We start from the raw sequence: 22,953 nt of genomic DNA, 5'->3' as shown, positions 1-22,953 counted from the left end.
CAAATATCACTGTGCCCTCCAGCAGTGGTGTTAGTGTTGTAAAAAAGCGTTGAAAGAAGGCTAGTTGGCCTCTGTTGGGGGCATAGTACGAAATTAAATAATACAGTTGGTCGTCTAGTTCCCCCACAATGAGGATATAGTGACCATCAGGGTCCCTGTGTTCAGATTTGAGAGTAAATTTGCATCGTTTAGAGATAAAAATGCCCACCCCCTTCATTTTATCCTCCGCATTGGCTAGTGTGAAGAAGGGGAATTTGGAGTGTATAAAAGATGGTTTGAAGCGTTTGGGGAAATGCGTTTCCTGGAGGAGAACTACGTCTGCTTTTTGTGCATGTAGGTATTGGAAGACTTTGCGCCTTTTTGCCGGTGAGTTTAGGCCTTGCGCATTATGTGATATTATTTTAAGTGGTGCATTTACCGGTGGGTCATCAGCCATCGAGCAGTATATGGGGCAGGGCTAGGAAATCTGCAGCACTTACCATCTGATGTCCACGAATGCCAAGACATCACACATAGCGAGCGAAGACCGGTGAGATGTCCTGTTGTTGTCCGGATAATTCCCCCCAGCCGACTTCCACGGGGAAATGTAAAATAAAACATTGTTGGGAAAGAAAAAAGGAAAAGCAAGAAAGAAAGACGGGGGACAAGAGAGTCTCCCGTAGAATGGAGGGGACAGAGTCCTCCATCGGAAAGTGTGTGTCACACTGAAGTCCCACCCGAAGGCAGGGAATGGTCCTGTCCAGGATAGGGTAGACTACCTAAACCACTAGACAGGAGGGGGCGCATGAACACCACTTCAGCAGAGTGGCCGTTTAAAATGGTTTGCGATTAGTATGATAAAGGCACTGGTGCCGGCATTAAAATAGTACCTTCCCTGCTAACAGTGTCGCATACTAAGTAACACGTGGAAGTGAAATTGCATCAGTAAACTGATAATGCTTATAGTAATTAAACAGTTAACAAACAAATACGTGTGGACCTGGACATGTGGGGGTGAGCTGTGAATAAGGGCAAAGGGTGTACAGGAGGGGGAAGCTAAAATGACTGATGGGGAGGGCGTACATCTGGTATTTTTCCCCCCAAAACATTGTGGATTGTATAAAAAGTTCATCGGGGTTAGACAGGCGCCATAAGTACGTCCCTCAACTCCCGCCTAGAAGTAGCGATGGAGCGACCCAATGGGGCCAGTAAAATAAAAAAAGGAAAAAAATTTCTTATTTAGTGTCCTCCCCAGTTTGAGAGTTACCCGAAACCGCCTCGGCCGAGGCGTGAGGTCATCTAAACCGTGAATAGAAAACCTGTCTCAGGAAGCACAAGTGGGGGGGGGCCCGTCGTCTCAGCCGGTAGCTGAGAGGAAATGGAGACAAAAAAAAGGGGTGAGTCCTTGAGGAAAAATTAGTTACAGAAGTCATGGAGGGATAGTTTCCTTGGACTTCTTGGATCGGGCCTTCTCCCAAACCGGATTCAGAGGACTGGTGGGCATATGTCTTTTTGCGGAGTTTGGTTGAAGTCCCGACTGACGGGCATTAGGGTCCTGGTTGATGAGGTCCAGTTGTAGAAACAGCCGTTCTCCTTCCTGCAGGGATCCAAAGGTGTACGCCTTGCCTTTGAAGATTAGTTTAAGTTGGAATGGGAAGAGCCACCAGTATTTAATTTCTCTGTCCATCAGGATTTGAAGTAGTGGCTTTAGGGCCCTCCTTTTTTGGATAGTGAGGGGGGATAAATCAGCAAAGATTTGAAGCTGATGACCCTGGAACACTATTTTAGACATGGATCTTGATTTCCTTATGACCTCCTCCTTGACAGAGAAGAAGAGCGGTTTCACCACGACATCACGGGGGAGTCCGTCCACCCTAGGAGGTCTGAGAGCTCTATGAGCCCTATCCAGCTCCAGTCTGTGTTGGGGCGTATCAGGGAGTAAGTCCTTAATAAAAGATTGTATATTTTCAGGAATGTCCTTAAATGATTCAGGGAGCCCCCTGACTCTAAAATTGTACCTCCGATTTCGGTTTTCGAGGTCATCAAGTTTGGCATTGGCAGTCTCTAATTGCTCCTGAAGGGTCTGAATACAGGCAGTGTTCTGGTTTGTTCTTGAAATGGTGGAATCGAGGTTGGACTCAATGAGGTCCATGCGGGTGCCTATGTGCTGTAGGTCTGCTTTAATGTCATTCGTTATTTTGAGGGCTGTGTTGTGCAGGTCTCTGTCTAGTAATTCAGCAAACTTGGCAAACATTTCAGCCACAGAGGTCGGTTGTAGCAGGCCTGAATCCCCGGGCTGTATTAGCTGGTGTGCCTGGGGGGGGGCTGCATCCATGGGGGAGTACTCCAGTCCTGTCAGGGAGTGTTCTAGGAGAGATGCGGTGGATGCTGGTTCCAGGGGAGAGATACCTGTGAAAGACTCTTGCTGCAGCAGGGAGGGGGATGCTGCGAGCTGGACACAGGGAGGGCATGTAGCTGCAGAGCGGTGAGGAGCGGCCGCCATCTTAGCTGTCTCAGCTTGGGACAGAGCGGCTTCAAATGCGGGCTTTAAATTTCTTTTGACTGCTCCCGAGTACATCGGGAGAGTCCCAGAGTCTTCCGGTGTCCGTGGGGGGGAAATCCAGGCGCCGATCGCCGGTCAGAGTGCCGCTGCGAAGGCCCGGTCTGCTGAAGCGGGACGGAGCTCCCTGACTAAGCGTCCATGTCAGGAGCCGCCGCGCATGCGCCCAGAAATGTGATCTATATAGTAACATGACATGTTTTCCAGTCTTTCAGGTAGTGGCAAAGCTGTCATTGTTAAGCCCCATACACACGATAGGACTTTGTACAAACTTTCCCTTTGATTTTTGTACAAGGGGAGTTGGCCAGAAGTATGTCTTGCATACAGACAGGACTTTTCCAGCCAACTTTCACCAAATCACGTGGTTTTTCAGCTCTTTACCACCACCCTTTGGTCAACTTCTGTATTGTTGTCTGATATTGAGTCAATCTCGCCACTTTTATTGTAAGCCGGGTTCACACTGGTGCGGGGATCCGACTTGGATCCCCGCCAATGCCAGGCACTGTGTTTGGTATGAATCTTGAGGGGGAACTCCACACCAAATTTTAAATAAAAAACCGTCATGGGTTCCCCTCCAGGGGCATACCAAGCCCTTAGATCTGGTATGGATTTTAAGGGGAACCCCCTACGCCGAAAAAACGGCATCAAGGGGCCCCCCCAAATCCATACCCTTACCCGAGCACGCAGCCCGGCCGGTCAGGAAAGGGGGTGGGGACGAGCGAGCGTTGTCCCCTCCTGAGCCGTACCAGGCCGCATGCCCTCAACATGGGGGGTGGGTGCTTTGGGGGAGCCCTGCGGCCCCCCCACCCCAAAGCACCTTGTCCCCATGTTGATGAGGACAAGGGCCACTTCCCGACAACCCTGGCCGTTGGTTGTCGGGGTCTGCGGGCGGGGGGCTTATCGGAATCCGGGAGCCCCTTTAATATGAGGGCCCCCAGATCCCGGCCCCCCACCCTATGTGAATGAGTATAGGGTACATGGTACCCCTACCCATTCACCTAGGGAAAAAGTGTCAATAAAAAAAACACACTACACAAGTTTTTAAAGTAATTTATTAGACAGCTCCGGGGGTCTTCTTCCGGCTTCGGGGGTCTTCTTCCAACTTCGGGGGTCTCTCCGGTTCTTCTGCCGGGCTCCTCTGCTATCTTCTTCTCTTTTGCCGCTCTTTTGCTAGCGGAGGAGCCCGGTCTGCTGCCTTCTGCCCCCCTCCCCCAAAGCACCCACCCCCCATGTTGAGGGCATGCGGCCTGGTATGGCTCAGGAGGGGGGGGGGGGCGCTCGCTAGGGGTCTGGTATGGATTTTAGGGGGGACCCCCACTCCGATTTTCAATGTAGGGGGTTCCCCTTAAGATCCATACCAGACCGAAGGGCCTGGTATTCCCCCAGAGGGGAATTTCCTCTCGTGCCCGCCGCAGTAGGAAAATGTGTTTTTCCTATTGCAGCCAGCGCAAGATGTACAGTACACTGTCGCCGAGAACCAGCGCGATCGGATCGCACTGAAAACATTCTCGCGGCTGCGTACTGTAGTTTGTACAAAAGTCCGATGCTTTTGTGTACACACGATCGGACTTAGCTCCATCGGACTTTTGTTGCCAGAAAGATTGTGCGTTCGCACAGCCAACAAAAGTCCGATGGAAACAGAAAAAGTTTGTCCGATGGAGCGTACACACGGTCGGATGTTGCTCCAAAACAGCTAATTTGCATATTTGTTGTCAAAAAGTCCGATCGTGTGTACGGCCCTTTAAAAACAGGCCACCTTCTTCAGAACTCCAAGGACCATCACAGCTGTGATAATGAATAATGAGACAGTTGTTGCATGTGTAATACCACCAGGTAATGCTTCACAATGCCATTCATTTTGAGACAATGCAGTTGTAGCTGCTAAAGCAGTGCCATGCGTTATCTTGTGCGGCAAAAAAAAAAAATGAAAAATGCTTTATGTACTTTTTTGTTCATTCTTGTACTTTGGATCAGACTCAAAATGAATTAACAGCCTTAATGCACAGTCATGCACAACACAACATGACAAGGTGTGAATGGGTCATTATGGGCTATGTTTTCTAGGCTTGCAGAAAGCGGCACAGCTTAGAAAATTAGTACCAGGCCAGATCCTCTCTGGTATTGGCAAGAACTGCTAATCTGTAATTACCTGTGGTTAGGAACAGATGATCACCCTTGGAGGCAGACTGTCCCTAAATGCAGATAACCATGCCATTGTTCTTTAAATGCGGACAGCAGCTTTGCTTTGCTACAAGCTCAGTGTCTGCAACCACCCATGAATCCAGCCACAGAATGACCATAGAAGGCCATAGACAGGTATCTTCACAGCTATAGTAATAAGTAACAGGTGAAGTTCTCCAGATGTTCAGGTATCAGTTGTGTGAATGAGAAATCCTTTAATTGTGGTCCCTGATCATTTCATCTGTGATTATAAGAAATTCTGGTTCTAGCAAAGCATACTATTATGTTAGACAATTCTACATTTTTGTGTGTTTTTGTGCATTTTATCCACTTCAGCACCAGAAGAGTTTACCCCCTTTATGACCAGGCCAAAGCTTTGCCCACTGTGCAGCGCTCAGTGCATTGCAGGGTGTTCATCGGTGCAAACATCCGGTCAACACCCTGAAAATTTGGGTGATCGGCAAACAGGCAAATGCTTGGCCCAAACTCATGCTCGGACCGAACCGCTCGCCCATCTCTAGTGTCAAGCTGGTGTTAGAGGTGTGTAATAATAGCTGGCTATATGACTAAAGCTGACCATACATGGACTGAAATTTGGCCGGTTCAGCAGGATTGACTGGTTCCTGCTGAACTGGCCAAATTTCAATCCATGCCTGGCCACTGTGGTTGAAGAGAAGTCATTCTACCGATCAACTTTTCTTCAACCAGACTGTTGCAAAAATTTCATACAATCAGTGCTGCAGGCTATAGAATACAAAGACAAAGCAGGAGGGTATGTGAATGGGGAAATCAGATGTTTTTTTTTTTTTTTCAACTGTCACGCTTACCCCTAACACAGGTGGTCAGGCACTATAACTAGCTTCTGTGTTCTTCACCTATAGCAACCCCCCTTTCCCATTGGGCAAGCAGGCGTACTGGTACTCGGTTGCCCCCAGGACTTATACACAATGCTATAGTGCCTGGCCCCCACGCCGGGGAAGGTGCAAACTGAGCAAAGCAAGACAGTACAGGTACAAGGCAGGCAAGCTTCAGAATCTAAATCAAAAGGCAGGCAGAGTTCAGAGAGTAGTCGATCCGAGTTCCTCAACGAGGGAATCCAATCTAGCAGAACAGTCAAACAGGGAGTTTGGAATACGTCTTACAAACACAATATCACAAGTATGAGACTGCAGGCTTGGCTGGCTTAAATCTGGTTTGTTCTCCACCCAGAAACTGGCCACAATCAATCACCTTTTAGAATATAACAGTGCCTGCAAAATCAGCATGTATCAACCTTCTGGCCAGAGGAGAGTATAGTGGCCATAGACCTTTAACACTAGCTTGCCTCCACCTGTCCATGATTTCCTTCTGAAACTAAATTCTCCAAATTTAATGGATCTACAGCTTAGAGGTCACATACTACTCTTAGTTACTTTTGATGAGGACCTCAAGGCCCCAAACCTTGTTTCCGTAGTGCCCTGTTATAGCAGTAATCTCTAGACAGTCTCATGTAATATGTCTCTAGTCTATGACGGTCTTCTGTAACATGTTCCTGGTCTTCAATAACTCCTATAGCATAGTCACAATCTTTAAACATCTCCTGTTTCTAATCATCTCTTTTACCATGTCTGCAGTCTCTGAACATCTCTTTTATTATATTCACAGTCTCAAACCCTCTCGTTTCCTGTCTGTAGTCTCTGACCATCTATTGCAGGTGTCTTCAAGCTACGGCCCTCCAGTTGTTCGGGAACTACAATTCCCATCATGCCTAGTCATGTCTGTGAATGTCAGAGTTTTACAATGCCTCATGGGATGTGTAGTTCTGCAACAGAGAGCCGTAGTTTGAAGATTCCTGATCTATTGTATTGCTTGGAGTGGTTTGCTTTGGATTTGGGTTTATATCTCCCCGAAAAACAAAGACTATTGGAACCTAGGACCTGGATACAGATTTGGGGCAGCTGTGCCCAAACCAGCAATTACTGCTTCACCCCCCCCCTAGACTCAGAATAGATGTTAAATATAATCAGCTCAAAACAACCTGATGCTGAGGTCTCCTGCAATAATCTGTTTAGTAAGGTGACTTTCTCTCATGGTATAATTTCTCCACTGTGTGCCTCCTAGGTGTGAGTTTCCATTGTTAATTAAATCACTTATTGGTTCTGTCTGATAACCCTCTTGTAGATGTAATTAGCTTACTGTCAATTAGATGCACTGATGATATTACTGTTTAAAGTTTGCATTGTTTAGGGTAATGTGATCACCCCTTTTTCTTAACTAAGCCTGTTCGTTCCAGCGACAGGGACGAGCACAGCAGCTCCAGTCGCTGTCTCAGGTCCTAATTGGATAGATTGATAGCAGCAGAAGCTATTGTCGTCAATCAAATCCAGTGACAAGGGAGCCAGGGGAGGGGCAGAGTTCTGCTGTCTGTGTCAATGGACACAGCAGCAGGACTCAGGAGTGCACCTGCATGAGTGCCCCCCATGGAAAGTGGCTCTCCATGGGGGCATTTGAGAAGATGAGGAGCCAGGAGCGCCATGGGGGCACCCCAGAAAAGGAGGACCGGGGCCACTCTGTACAAAACCCTTGCACAGAAGGTAAGTGTTACATGTTTGTTATTAGACCACTTCAGCCCCGGAAGGATTTGCTCCCTTAATGACCGGGCAATTTTTTGCCATACAGCAGTGCATTACTTTAACTGACAATTGCGCGGTCGTGGGACGCTGTACCCAGAATTTTTGTCCTTATTTTCCCACAAATAGAGCATTCTTTTGGTGGTATTTGATTACTTCTGCGGGGTTTTTTTGCGCTATAAACAATAAAAGTGACAATTTTGAAAAACAAAAAAAAAAAAAAATTTTTTTAATTTTTGCTATAATAAATATCACCCACAAAAATCTAAAAAAAAATAATTTCTTCCTCAGTTTAGGCCGATATATATTCTTCATATTTTTGGTAAAAAAAAATATTGCAATAAGCGTATATTGATTGGTTTGCCAAAAAGTTATAGCGTCTACAAAATAGGTGATATATTTATAGCATTTTTATTATTTTTTTTTTTTTTTACTACCAATGGCAGCGATCTGCGATTTTTAGTGGGATTGCGGCGGACAGATCGGACACTTTTTTGGGACCACTGACATTTATGCAGCGATCAGAGCTAAAAATAGCCACTGATTACTGTGTAAATGTCACTGGCAGGGAAGGGGTTAACACTAGGGGGTGATGAAGGAGTTAAATGTGTGTCCTAGGGAGTGTTTCTAACTGTGGGGGGGATGGAACTGCCTGGAGTAGGAGACATATCACTGTTCATAACCAGTATGAACAGCAGATCTGTCTCTTCTCCCCTGACAAAACGGAGATTTGTCTGTTTACATTGACAGATCTTCGTTCTGTCTTTCTCAGGAGCGATTTCCGCTTTGGCTCCGTCGTTGCACACACCCCCTAGTGGTCTTAAAGTGTCCGATGTACAGCTATGGCGATTTGCCCAGGAGAGCCAACCTGCCGCAGTATAACGACGGCCGCTGGTTGGCTACTGGTTAAAAAAAAAAAACTACTAAGTTTTACAATCATAATTTGGCCATTTGGCTAGGATCAAAAAGTATCTGTTCTTATGCGTGTCCAGTAGGGGTGCTGTCATTCTGGCTTGACTTGAGCTGGAAGGGATGGCTATGTACCCCTGCTGGAGTGATGGGGCTTGGAAGGCTAGTACTGGCTCAGAAAGTTTACAATAAAAAGACTTCAAGTTTGCACTTAAGCTAGTGTTGTCTAGTTTGTGGGTGCAATTCTCAGCTATAATACCTGGTTTCTGGCTCCAGCGTGGAGGAAGCTGTATCTTGGTGGAGGCACCCAAGTGCCCGGCGGTCACTTACATTACCTTACAACATAGTATGCAGAATTCCCCCTTTCACAATGGTCCCCTAAATCAGATTCCCCAAAGTCTCTACTTTAGAGTTTCAAGAGTCGCCCCTGACAACATAGACCCCAGAGTTACCCCTTACATCAGACTCCCCAGAGTCCCCATACATTACAGTGCTTAGAGTCCCCCTTTACATCAGAGTCTCTAGAATACACCCTTACATTAGATTCCTCCCTTACATCACAGTTCTCTCTTTAATCAAAGTCCCCATTACATCAGAGTTCCCTGAATAGCCTTACAACAGTTCATGAATTCTCCCCTAAGCCCCGGTTCACACATGGGGCGGCACGACTTGCAGGTCGCCTCACCGAGGCGACCTGCACACGACTTCCACAGCAACTTGCAAAACGACTTCTGTATAGAAGTCTATGCAAGTCGCCCCAAAAGAAGTACAGAAACCTTTTTCTAAGTCGGAGCGACTTGCGTCGCTCCTATTAGAACGGTTCCATTGTACAGAACGGGAGACGACTTGTCAGGCGACTAGGTCGCCTGACAAGTCGCCCCTGTGTGAACCGGCAGTAAATCAGAGCCCCCCCTCCCCCATACACCAGAATCCCGAGAGCCCCCTTACATAAGAGTTTCCTTTAACAACAAGGCCTCCAGAACTCTAGAATACCCCCTTACATCAGAGTTCCCAAGTTTCTACCTTTAACCTCCCTGGCGGTATGATTATTTCGGATTTTAGGTGCTGAAAGTGGTACAATTATTTTGCATGGAAATTTGGCGTTTTATATTGCAGGCCTGTAATTCTTAACAATAACACACTTAAATCTGTCCAAACAAGAGTCTAGTAGATATCCCGGGTATGATAAAGTTTGAAACACAAAAACATAAATTATAATATCATAAATAAAAATAAATAATTTAAAAAAAAAAATAATAATAATAAAATAAATTTCCCCACGATTCACTATCGCTCAATTCTGCAAGTGTTCTAATTTACTATCGCTGTTTTCTAGCTGATCTAAAGCCACTTTTGATGTAAAGGGACACTTTTTGGTTGCTATGGACAATCTCCAGTTTCCAGGCAGAAAGAACAGTATATATAACATAAAACTGCATGCAGGGCATAGGACAAAGCACTGGGGACAAAAGGGATGTGAAATAATTTCATACAGTACTGTAATCTGTAAGATTACAGTACTGTATGTGTTATGATTTTACACTTTTTTGAATTTGCCACCAGGCTCCGCCCCCGTGCGTCGCGCCGCTCGCAGGGAACGGAGCCTGGCACGGAGAGGCTTCGGAGGAGGACGGAGCCCACGGACACTGCGGGGGACATCGCAGGATCCCGGGGACAAGGTAAGTAAAGCCACACCAGGATCCTGCGATGTAATCCCGAGTGTGGCTCGGGGTTACCGCTAATGGTCCTGAATTTTAACCCCGAGCCACACTCGGGAAAACCGCCAGGGAGGTTAATCAAAGTCCCCGTTACATTGGAAACCTCAAGGTCCCCATTACACTAGAGTTCCCTGCATAGCCTCTGACAACATTACTAGAGTTCTCCCTAAATCAAAGCCCCCCCCCCTTACACCAGAATCCCCCCAAGTACCCCCTTACATCAGAATTTCCAGACCCCTCTCCTTACATCAAAATTCAGAGAACAACCCCCCGCCCCCCCCCCCCCCTCCCTTACATAAGTGTTTCCTTACTTCCCAACAAGGCCTCCAGAACTCACCCTTACATCAGAGCTCACCTTTAAATCAGAGCTCACCTTTAAATCAGAGTGCCGAGAATACCCGGTAAAGAAGAGCGGTGTTACTGGGGATACAGAGGAGCGGTACTAATTGGAATAAAGGGGAGCGTGCATTTGGGGATACAAAGGAGCAGGGCCGATCCTAGGGTCACAAATGCCTGGGTGCAGAAATATTCTTGGTGCCCCCACATGGGCGTGGTCATCTTACTAACTCCTCCCTTTTACACATGTTTCTATGGCAACAAGTCCTGCTATAAGTCACTGATCTCCACCGCTACTAATAAATAAAAGCAAATACAAATATCCAAATACACTATACAAATATAGTTTGTAGACACTATAACTTTTGGGCAAACCAATCAATATACATTTATTGCGACTTGTCATCCACTAGTTGGGGGTGGGCAACATCCTCAGCTGTGAGGGGTTCATGCTGGGACTTGCAGTCCTTTTGAGGGGGGGGGGGTCACATCCCCCAAAAGCATCAGACTACAAGTCCCAGCATGAAACCCTCACAGCTGAGGATGTGTCACCAACCCCCAACTAGTGGAGGACAAGTCCCAACATGAGTCCCTGACATTTAAGAATGCCACCCTCCCAAAAGTGAAGAACTACAAGTATGTCAAGGATGACCACTTAGATCTCACAGGTTCATACTGCGATTAGCCAACCTTTTAATACATCTGACCAGAGAAGGCTTCCTAGACCATTAACACTTCCTGGATTTAAAGTTCTTTCAATCGATCCTCCTGTTTATAAAAGATGTTCCAACGCTGCACCTTTCACTGGTCACCTTCCTATCCAGATTACTATATAAAGTCCCCACAATGAACGCTCTGTTCTGGGTTCCTGCAGGTCAAACATTGCATGGATGGGTTGGGACATCTAGAATGCTTTGATAATCTCTCACAAGTCATGTATCCCCAGAGTCCTGGAACAGATGAGATGTCACACATTGTACAGCCGTGGCCAAAATTTTGAGAATGACACAAATATTTTTCACAAAGTCTGCCACCTCCGTTTTTATGATGCCAATTTGCATATACTCCAGAATTTTATGAAGAGTGCTCAGATAAATTGCAATTAATTGCAAAGTCCCTCTTTGCCGTAAAAAAAGGAATTTAAAGTGGAGTTCTACCCGAAAATGGAACTTCCGCTTTTCGGAATCCTCCCCCCCTCCGGTATCACAATTGGCACCTTTCAGGGGAGCATGTCTAATCCAGGTATTTGCTCCCACTTCCGAGCATAGATAGTTGCAGTATCCGCAGATATCTATGCTATATCCGGCACCTCCTCCGCCACCCCCCACGCTGTCTTCTGGGAGACACACAGGTCCCAGAAGACAGCAGGGACCAGTGGAATCGTGCAGCGTGACTCGCTCATGTGCAGTAGGGAACCAGGCTGTGAAGCCGCAAGGCTTCACTTCCTGATTCCCTTACCGAAAATGGTGGTGCCTCCACCCGAAAGCCAAGGGACGGATTGGCTTCGGATGCCGGCATCACGGGCGCCCTGGACAGGTAAGTGTCCATATTTTAAAAGTCAGCAGCTGCAGTATTTGTAGCTACTGACTTTAAAAAAAAAAATTAAAAAAAAAAGAAATTCGGCGGAACTCCTCTTTAATCCCATAAACATTTCCACTGCATTTGTGAAGAAGGCTTTAGGGTACCTAAGAAAGTCCAGCAAGCGCCAAGACCATCTCCTACAGTTGATTCAGCTGCGGGATCGGGGCACCACCGGTACACAGCTTGCTCAGGAATGGCAGAAGGTGTGAGGACATCGGCACGCACAGGGAGGAGAAGACTTTTGGACGATGGCCTGGTGTCAAGAAGGGCAGCAAAGAAGCCACTTCTCTCCAGGAAAAAAATTAAATAAAAATCAGGGACAGACTGATATTCTGCAAAAGGTATGGGGAATGGACTGCTGAGGACTGGGGTAAAGTCATTTTCCCTGATGAATCCCCTTTCCGATTGTTTGAGGCATATGGAAAAAAAAACCTTGTCCGGAGAAGAAAAGGTGAGCAATACCATCAGTCCTGTGCCATGCCAACAGTAAAGCATCCCAAGACCATTCATGTGTGAGGTTGCTTCTCAGCCAAGGGAGTGGGCTCACTCACAATTTTGCCTAAGAACACAACTATGAATAAAAAAATGGTAAAAACAACTTCAGAGAACGTCTCCCAAACATCCAAAAAAACTGTTTCTAAAAACACTTAGGTTAAATATTTTTAAAAAATACTTATACTCACCTAGGTGGATGCAGAATCGGTCCCCGGGCGTCTCTGCACTGAGAACTGAACGATCAAACACTGCTGATGGCTCGTTTCTCTCAGCTCCCCAAGTGGAGAGCTGCTGCCTGTCAGTCGGCAGCTCTCTCCTCTGCTCCTCCTCAATCACTGGAGCACTGAGCTGTGAAGCGGCTTGCTGAGACAGGCATCAGTCCAGGCACCTGGCGGATCCAGACTTTATTGTCATGATGACCCGGTGCCTGGACTGGTTCAAGTGATATCAGCAGAGAGCGGACTTCAGACCATTCTCTGCTGAAAATGGGTCACAGGAGTGCAAAATGAATTGCACTCCTGTGACCCATAGGAGAAGCCCAGCCAAACGAGCTCAGGCTGGACTTCTCCTTTAAGCAGCAGAGTTTGTGAAAAAGAATGTGTGTACATTGTCAAAAATTTTGGCTACGCTGTTTTATGTCTCCAGAATCCCAGATCTATGATCATCTTCTATTAGAACGGAATAGGACCCGGCACAGCTGCTGCACGTAACCAGAGAAGTGCAAACCAATTCATTCCCTCAGTGTACATACATCAACCAATCTCACCCCATCATTGAACTGTATCAATTCATGTGTAATTCTGCAGTAGCGGCACACCTAAAAGGAGCTCTGACAGACAGCGGACATTTTCAAAAGGGTGTGAGGTCATCCGGGTGACGTCTATAACTCTATATGGTCATATTCTGGTGACAATCCAACATTTAGCAAATTCCTTCACTGTACCTGATAACAGTAAAAAGGAACAAAAAAAAAAAAAAAGTAAATGAATCTAATGGGGAAGAAAGAGCAGGAAAAAAGTCTAATATTTCTCCTCTTTATCCAAAACTAATAAGATTTTTAGTGATGCTTTAATATAGATTGTATATTTTCTATGATGCCCTCAAACCCATGTGAAGAGCAAAAAAAAAAAAATAATAAAAAATACCCATTGTAATTCTTTTCTACTATAGTTTACCTATTATTTTTGTTGTATTCTTTTTACTTCTCACAAAAGTCTAGGCCAGAAATCTTCAAACTACGGCCCTCCAGCTGTTGTGGAACTACAAGTCCCATGAGGCATTGTAAAACTCTGACATTCACAGACATGACTAAACATGATGGGAATTGTAGTTCCTAAACAACTGGATGGCCAAAAATTTGAGGACCCCTGGTCTAGGCCATGGCTTGCGTGACTTAGAGAATTGTGACCGAATTAGAACACTTGTAGCAAACACAACTGAACATTGTCTGGGATTTTTTTTTTAACGTTTCAATTTTTAGGTCAAGCTTTTGGTGCATTTCCTTCTTCTTGGTTCAAATTGTTTGACTTAGACAGAGAAGGGAGCACCCTGCCAGCTTCTCCTGAAAAATCACGTTAATGCAAATAAAATAAGTATCACGCTTTACCACGAGGGACAATCATAAGATTTGCAGCAAAGTTCTTATTACTGAAAAGATCTCTGGGGGAATGAAATGTTGATGGATTGCTTCTTTGATCACAAAAAATAAAAACTTATATTCTAGATACAAGGATATCAAGCAAACATTATACCTGAGTAGGCTATGTAGCAATATGTGGAAATAAAGTTACACAAGTATTTTGATAACAAAATATTTATCATGATAACCAGATAATACATAGCACATCAAACATGACATTTTGTAATCAGTTGAAACATTTGAAAGTATAACAATATCTGCCATCACATCACACAAGGATCTCATGTTTTTGTTCCAGGAGTGTCCGAGGATGGATTTACATCGAGGGACACAGTTTTTTTTTTTTATTAAACGCTTATCTCATCTTTATTTTTTTGTCCACTTTTTTGGTGGATGGGTAGGGGGTGCTATGTAGCCTGGCAGGTCAGGAAAGGGGAGGGGACGAGCGAGCCCCACCCCCCCCGCCCGAAGCACCCACCCCCCATGTTGAGGGCATGGGGCCTGGTATGGTTCGGGGGGGTTGGGCGCTCGCTCGTCCCCTCCCCTTTCCTGACCTGCCAGGCTACATGCTCGGATAGGTGTCTGATATGGATTTTGGGGGAGACCCCACACTGGTTTTTTCTATTTTTTTTTACCATTACTTTTTTTTTTTTTTTGTATTTAATCAGCTGTCAGCAGGGAAACCCATTGACAGCTGATGACTTATTGGTTGTTAAGGATACGGCAGCTGGCTTCCCAGGCCCCGCTCCTTAACCAGCTTACACTGCACCCTGATTGGGCAAAGCTTTGACCAATCAGGGCGCGGAATGCACTGTGCAGACCTCAGTGTATTACAAGGTGTTCGTCGGGGCAAACATCCGGTTAACACGCTGCAAATTTGGGCGTTTGGCGAACGGCCGAACAGGCAAATGTTCGGCCGAACCATTTCCCAACCCAAATGAACAGCAGGAAAAAAAAAAAAAAAAGAAAGCAGACATTACAGAATGCAAAACTTCACTCCTCTCAATCAGCATTGACAATTTTTACTCACTATGCTGCTAGCAACAAACCCCCTATGTTGTGGCCAGATATGGTTCAGAAGGGGTGCTCGCTCGCCCCTCCTGCCCCTTTCCTGACCTACCAAGCTTCATGCCCGGATAAGAGTCTGGTATGGATTTGGGGACCCACGTTTCTTTTTTTTCAACCGCCATTTTTTTTTTTTTTTAGCTGCCAGCGGGGAAGCCCATTGACAGCTGATTCATCAGTTGTTTTGGACCTTGCAGCTGGCTTCCCAGCACCACTTCTTAACCAGCTTACAAAGCTTAGCCCAATCAGGGTGCAGAATGTACTGTGCAGCGCGCAATGCATTAAAGGGTGTTCGGTGGGGTGAACATTCGGCAAACACCTTGCAAATTCGGGTGTTTGGCGAATAGCCGAACTGGCAGATGTTCGGCCGAACCTATGCTCAGGCCGAACCGTTCCCCAACCCAAATGAACAGCAGGAAATCATACAAACTAAACAAAACAGACATTACAGAATGCAAAACTTCACTCCCTCAATTAACATTGACTAGTTTTGCTCACTATGCTGGTAGCATTAGTAAACAGACAACATATTTACTTGTTTTCAACTTTTTTTGTTTAAATTTCTTCAGTTACTTCCTGGTTTCCAGGCCTAGGCAAATGATGTCATACATCCCAGGAGTCTGAGGAGGGAAAGAAGGATTTCTCAGCTAAGCACACGCTCCTGCCTACATGTCTGAGCTAAGGGCAGATGGATTACAGGAAGTAAATACTACATGAATCATCTGTTCTTACTCAAGATGGTCACGGCCAAAAAAAATGCTAGGGGTGTGCTTTTCAAAGTAATTTCTCTGCAAAAAAAAAAAAAAAAAAATATGGAAACATGGGGTGCGTTTGATTTAAAACATTAGAAATAAAATAGCAATTTTAATTTGTGGTGCTCAGAATACAGTGTACTTCCGCTTTTACCCGCATTACAGAAATCAACAAGGTAAAAGTTTAGGAAATGTGGCATCTGTTTGCTAGAGATAGTAAAAATGTAGTTTATGAAAGTCGGGGTGCTGAGAAACCCTTCCTCTTCCTCACCTGGGATGTAGGACATTTGCCTAGGCCTGGAAACCAGGAAGTAACTGAAGATAAAACAAACAAATCAAAAAAAAGGAAGAGAAGAGGATGTTTGTCACAGGCAATGCATACTTGGAACACATTTGTCCTAAATATGAGAACCATATTTAAGACCATCTCTTCCTCTAATAATGGGAAAGATGTTCTTGTTCCAGAACACAACATATAAACTCTGGTACACACTAAGGCAGTGAAAAGGGCAGTTCAAATGATCAGAAATAGCTCTGCAATGATTCTCCAAGAATGCTCTCTAGCCGCTTGATGGTCTTCTGGCATTGCTGTTCAACCTCTACACTCTCATCCTCCATGAGTTCTGCTAGGAAAGGGATGGTTTCTGGGAGCAGGGCTAAATAATTCTCTCTTAATTTCTCCACCAAATCAACCAACACAAGCAGTGCAGCAAAGCGAACTTTTGCAGAAGAGTGTCGCATCTTTAAAAGAATCTGGTAGTTAAGCGGCTTCCAAAGAGAGTCATCAGCCATGGCAACAGAGAACTGAGCAATGCACGGGACCAAGCTCTCGTTTACTCTTGACTGGAACTTCTCATCTCCACCAAGCAAGTTTTCAATCTGATCCAGTAAGGGCATCATCAGAGCCTCTGCTCTTTCCTTGGTGAGAAAATGCTTAGTGTCATACAGGAAGACTTTATGCAGGCAGTTGAGAACAAAATCCAGCAGCAGGCAACTCTTCTCACTGTTGTCATCAGACTCAAAAAATGCTTCATCTGTTTTCATGGTGTTTGTCTGATTTAAAATTTCTGCCAATGGCTTGATGAGATGCCCAGCAAACAATGTGAAAAGCCCCTTCAATCTGTCAGCAATACAATCTGCGAGCCGGCAGAAGGTGATGAGTCTCTCCTTTGGGGCTCCTTCTGTTTTAGCCCAGTCAAAAAGCTTGAAGAAGAGTGGCCTGAATGTTGCTTCTGATAGCTTCATGATCATTATGACCAGACAGTTGAGGATATGCCCCTCAACGTTACCCACTTCTTTTAGGTCAGTCTCAGATTGCTCAACTCTATAATCCAAGGCCTTGAGAAAGAAACTTGTAAATTCAGCCTGGTGAGCTGAGAGCTGCAGCTTATCCATTCCAGCTATGTGATCCCTCAAGACATCCATAAGAGGGGAGATGCATTGTTGCTGCTTTGTGTCCACAAGGTGGCAGTAACATTTGGATATTACAGGAAGGAGAACTCTGGTGGTCAGCTTGGTTGACAATGTTGTTTTCAGAGCTTTAATTCTTAACGAAATCTGAGAAGTTGATCCATCTTTAACATCTAATTTATCAAGCAGTGTAACCTGTAGCAAGGACTCATATAAGTAGGGGCTGATGAAATGTGGCAGTGTCTCTAGCACCTTTTGTAGAGCTGTCAATATGCTGAGCAGGTGAATCTCACTTGTAAGCAGTTCTTTCCTTTCTTTTAAGGTGGAGAGTAGAGCTGGCATCAGTCTGGGAAGCTGAGGAATACTCAGGGCCTTGATTACACTGGTAACTTCTGCAATGCACAGCAAAGCACTGCCCAATATGTTCTTTTCCTTCTGCCCCTCTGCAATGATGTCTACAGCCACATTAATTACAGGCACAAACGCCTGCTGCCTCCGAGAACCAAAATGTTTGCAGAGCAGCTTCAAGCTGTATAAGGCAGTCTGTCTGTTGATTGCTTGCTCTTCCTCTTCCATGTTAGAATTCCGTTGTGCAACAATCAGGAGGTCATTAACAAGTCCCAAAAGTAATTCACATTGTTCTTCCCTCCATTGGGCTTGGTGTTGCAATTTATTGTTTAGTATATCCATTGCTTTACGCCTCACAGATGGCAGTTGATTAGTTAGGAGACCACGTAATACTGGGATAAACACTTCTGTAGGCAGTAAAGCGTTTACTTTATCCAGCAGCTCGTATGTTTTGTTTAGAAGTGCACGCCAGAATTTTGCTGTAGGTTTGTCTGCATTTGCTTCCACTGAACGTGCTACTAAGTTGATATAGCAAAGAACTTCTTCCAATAACCCTTGCTCCAGGCTTTTTAAGTCTTCACTTTCACATTTTACAACCTTGCTGATAAAGCTTTGAGATGCCAGGATTTGGGTAATGGAGGATACAGACAAGAACTTAAAGTGGCGTAGCTGCTTGGCTGAGTGAGTTTCCAAACTGAAGAGCTCAAAGTCTTGATTCTGAGGTTTATGTATCTTTCCTTTCATCTGCTGATGCAAATCTTCATTATTTTCTGGCAGTCTGGCAAGAAATCTCAAGAGTTTTATCATGCTTTCTAGCTGTATATAGACATTGAACTTACAGCAGACGGTTATCCAAAAATCGGTATCTCGCTCCAACATTGCATCCTTCTCTTCATTTTTTTCCATCGATTTGGATACATGCTGCTCAAAAAAAAGAACCAGTAGTACCCAGAGAAAGCGCTCGGCCCCTACAATTTCCAGGAGCTGTGACAGAATGGGCAAGCGTCTGTGTTCTGGAACATGAGGAATGGCATCCACAAATACATGTAAAATCTTTTCAACTACTTTCTCCACATCATCTCTCATCTCCTTAGACGATTCCTCTCCTACTTGAATAAGTGAAGGGATCACAGTCTGCACAGTCTTACTGATTACTTGAAAACTGTAACTGTCATCTAAACGCATGACACTGGCACCCATGAAAGTGAAGATGGGCATGATGTTGTGCAGAACTTTGTCTGGGAATATTCCAGCAGCAGTTCCTAGTAGTAGTAAAGCATGATGATGAGTTTGGGGCATCTCAGAGGTCCTCACACACTGGACAATCAGTTCCACACTGAACTTTTCCTCATCCAGAATCTCTTTTGCACTTTTCCCATTATCAGCTAAAAGTTTTTGACAGATGTTGTGCAGGCAGCTGAGGATCAGTTGTTGGTTGTACTCAAAGTTTTCCTGCTTAAGATTTGAAGACTCAAGGCACCTAGAGAGCAGGTAAAAGAGGGTAGGGACCAATAAATGTGGTTCTTTTAGTTTCTTCTTGTGCTGCAACAGCTCCAGAATAATAGTGGTTCTGGGCCAGTTCACATTTTCTTCCACCTGTGTGTCAGTCTTTGGCTTCTGCATTTTAGACCTCCTTGTTTGGCGCACGGATAATATGCGTTTGTCTCTTCCAGGAGGTTCAAGTTCTGCACTGATGAGTCCAGCATTTATAGAGAGAGATTTAAAAGCACTGGTGATGGCTTGGGAACTTGCAGTATTTTTGTTGTCCACCAGTAAATCAAACATGACACCAAGAAGCTTCTGCTGAACACTTTCATCATTTATAGCAGCAAAGAATGCTTTATTGATTTGTCTTAGTGTAACGATTTGGAAGGTGGGTATCCCACTGTGAATGACTTGGGGAGTCTTCAGAACTTGCACAAACATATCTAGGCATTGCTGGTTCTTGGGCAAGAGAGAAGCAGAATGCTTGTTAAATTTTCTGAGAATGAGCTGAAGCAAAAGTGCCTCGTCTACGTGACCTTCATCTATGGCATTATGTGCAACCTTCTCCAACAGTCTCTCCAAAACTGGCAAAAGCTGAATGAGAACAACCTCACCATTTACATCATGTAGCGCCATGAGCAAGACTTTGCCAATGTAGGTCGGGCAGCTTGTTGTTTGCAGTACACACAAGAGTTGACCCAAAGCATTTGAGCGCTTAAGTGCATCCTTAGATGGATCTGAAGTACTTGCACTCATAAATAGATTACCGAGAAGCAGTGACACATAGGCAGAATCAGCAACAATCTCTTCAGTTCTTTCCATCAGAGCCTGTATGACTGGGGACATTGGGGAATCCTTTACAATATTTAGTACATTTAGACAGGCAATGGCAGCTTTCCTTACCTCCTTAACTGGACTAGTCAGATTGACCAGCAAGGATACCACCACAGGAGAAGACATCAGCATTAACTGTTTTTTCCTTGCTGGAGTCTCAGAAGCAAGGAAGCTCTGGCCGATGTAAAGCGCTTGGGTCTGCAGCACTGCATTTACCATGCAGCCAAGTGAACTTGTGAGGTTGTAGCACGATGTCCATAACAGGGAAAGGAAGCCAAATCTTTGAAAAGGATCCTTTAAGTGTTCCTTGAATAAAAGTCCTAGGAGAGTTCTAAAGCTGACATTATGCTTTCCCTCACTGGCCCCCCACACAATCACATCAAAAAGACCAACAAGAACTTCCAGGTAGCTGAAGCTCACACTGTCCATTGTCTCAGGATTCCACCATAAATCACCGCTTGGAAAAGATTTTGGACGTCTTAAACTTTCTATGAATGTCTTTAGCCTCAACATCAGCAGAACCGCTTCCTCCGATTCTGCACTGTGCTCAGCATTTAGCTCATCAATATATTTGGTCAGCAGCAGTTTGTGCAGCTCTTCCCCACTGGTGTAATCGATCAGCCACTTGTCTTCAGCAATCTGTGCTGAGCTCTCCAGTTGTCTCAGTTTCTTGTCAAGCAATTCGAAGATTTTTTTTGCAACCTGTAGCCCAGGATCCTGGTATTGCGAGTATCCTTTCACTAGGGCATGGCTGAGCACATAAAAAGTTAATTTCTCTCTTGCAGTGAAAGCATTCTTTTCCACGAGTTGTACCAGGTCCTCTAGCATGTTTAAAAGGGAGGAGGAATCAATTCCAGCCATGTTATTTGATAGCAGGTGAGCCAAGTTCATGTTTATTACAGTAAAAGAGTTTTCAGGTTTAGCCTGCTTCAAGCTGCCATCCAGTGCCTTTCTCCAGCCCTTCAGCAATGGATGCAGATTACATACAGAGCTTCTTCCCAGGTTAACAGCCAGACTGTGTTCAGCCGAATTAAAATCTCTGCTTGTGAATATCATATAAGGTATTATTGTCATCATCATTTTGTTGCACAGTTGTGGATAATCTATTATTGATTTGTTTAGGATTATGAGGTTTGCAGCTTCTTGAAGTACTTTGCACCAGTCATCATCCTTAGAGAGATCAGTTCTATAGAATAAGGTAAGAAGATCTGAAACGATATGTTCGGTGCCTGTGAAATGATTGTGGTACACCTTTAAAGAATTCAAGGTGGACAAAAGTACCTCAACGCTGTCATCCATGAGGCGAGCCATGATAGCTTCCTTAAAGAAGGATTCATCAAAACCTGGCTTAGAGGTCTCCATGATGTTGTTAAGGTGCAGGAGAGCCTGTTTTCTCACTGCTGGCTGTGGATGGTTTAAGCGGAGCAGGAGAGATGTATGACAGTCTTCCAGTAGCTCATGACTCCCTCTGCTGGTGGAGAGTGTAATGAACTGGTGGAATAAACCCTGCTCTTCCTGAGCCAACACATTCTTCAGCTGTTTCTCCAGCACCAAATCCAAAGATTGGGGGTATTTGGTTTCCAAAAGCCTTATGAGAGGCAGGAAGCTTTCTCCCAACTCAGTCATTTTGTTATCGTCCTTACAGCATTGTTCACCAAACGAGAAGTACTCATCCAGAAAAGACTGAGCTAACTTCTTAGACAGCTTGGCTTCCAGCGTGATATCGTGGAGTATCGCTTCGAGAATAGCTTTACATGCAACGGGACTTACCACGTCAGCTCCTTCACCTACTGAGCGAATGATGGAGGAGACCAAATTCAGTAGAAGGTATTCTAGAAACGAGGAGATGTCATAGGAGCTGGAGATTTCCTTCAGGACGCTGACCAGCTCGGGCACCTTGCAGAGATGAAGAAATGGCTTTTCCCCCACATCCGACGACTGCTGATTCTGCAGAAGTACAATCAGACACCCTACACCTTCTCGGAGGAGAGACGGCGTTTTGAGGAGTGTTCTGCTGACCTGAGATGCCAGGGCTTTCACCAGAGAAGGCGCCAGAACGGATTTCGATGCCAACTGGCAGATGATGATGAGCGTGGACGATTTGTATTCCACCAGGGAAGTCTTTAACCCCTTCTGTATATAAGGAAGGAGCTTGGCGACCAGCATGTCGGAAACGTTACCGGAGTCCAAAGCGGCCACTATACTGGAGACATAAAAGGACATCCAGATTCGGAGTTTGGCTGTGACCCCTGCGTGTTTGGACAGTTCCTTCACAGACTTGGTGACTGAGCTGCAGATGAACTCCAAAAACCCCATGTCCGTGGAACAATGCGTGACCAGAGTGCTGCGGGCCAATGGGACGCCGGCTTTCTGAATGGGGTGCAGCCAGTGCCATTTATGAGTCGGGTCCGAGATCCTCAGGAGCTGAACGACCCGGACAAAGACTTTGGTGTCATAATAGGGCAGGACGCAGCCCATCACACTGTCCTGGTTGTACACGTGGACCTGGAAGCGGTGGATCAGCCACTCCAGACACTTGTGGGCCGATTTGATCATAAAGTATGGAGAGAGATGTGTGAGGAACACAGAGATGTCCTCATCCAGCTGCTGGGACACGGCCTTGGTCTGCACACTGCGCTCCACACTCACCGAGCTCCTACTGAACAGAGTCTCCTGGAAGGCCTCGAACGAACAGTCAATCCCCACCAGTTCATCCAGACCCGTACATCCGATCGCATAGAACGTCTCCCTGTCCAGGACCGAGGCTTCCTTGGATTCAAACAGAAGAGAGGCGGCATGTTTCCGCTGAGAGAGGCCGGCCTCCGTCTGGGGGAGAGCCAGGCGCTTCAGTTGGTGCGCTAAAGAAGTCATCGCTGGAGGTCCTCTGCTTCCCGCCCGGGAACGTTCCGGTCACTCGTTTGTGCGGCCCGATTACCGAGCAGCCGATCTATTCACAAGCAATTCCTCTACACCACATGGGCTACGGAGCGCGTCTTCACCCGGAACTAGTTCCCGGAGCTCACTTCCGGTCTACGTCACAACTACTAGAGGG

The 22,953-nt window shown here is 45.6% G+C and overlaps 1 protein-coding gene across 1 annotated transcript; it reads right to left on the bottom strand.

The window, feature by feature from the left end:
* Positions 1-14,592: 14,592 nt before the first annotated feature.
* HEATR1 (HEAT repeat containing 1) lies at positions 14,593-22,953 on the bottom strand. Its single transcript, XM_073612695.1, has one exon. It carries the CDS (start codon positions 22,770-22,772, stop codon positions 16,347-16,349), a length of 6,426 nt encoding a protein of 2,141 aa, XP_073468796.1. The 5' UTR covers positions 22,773-22,953; the 3' UTR covers positions 14,593-16,346.

Source organism: Aquarana catesbeiana, linkage group LG02, assembly GCF_042186555.1.
Source record: "Aquarana catesbeiana isolate 2022-GZ linkage group LG02, ASM4218655v1, whole genome shotgun sequence".
NCBI classification, from domain to species: domain Eukaryota; kingdom Metazoa; phylum Chordata; class Amphibia; order Anura; family Ranidae; genus Aquarana; species Aquarana catesbeiana.
The sequence above is the reverse complement of the archived record's forward strand: the minus strand, read 5'-3'. Positions and strand labels throughout refer to the sequence as shown.

What these genes read in the sequence shown, in the direction of transcription:
- HEATR1 (XM_073612695.1), bottom strand. Translation starts at nt 22,772, where the DNA reads ATGACTTCTTTAGCGCACCAACTGAAGCGCCTGGCTCTCCCCCAGACG.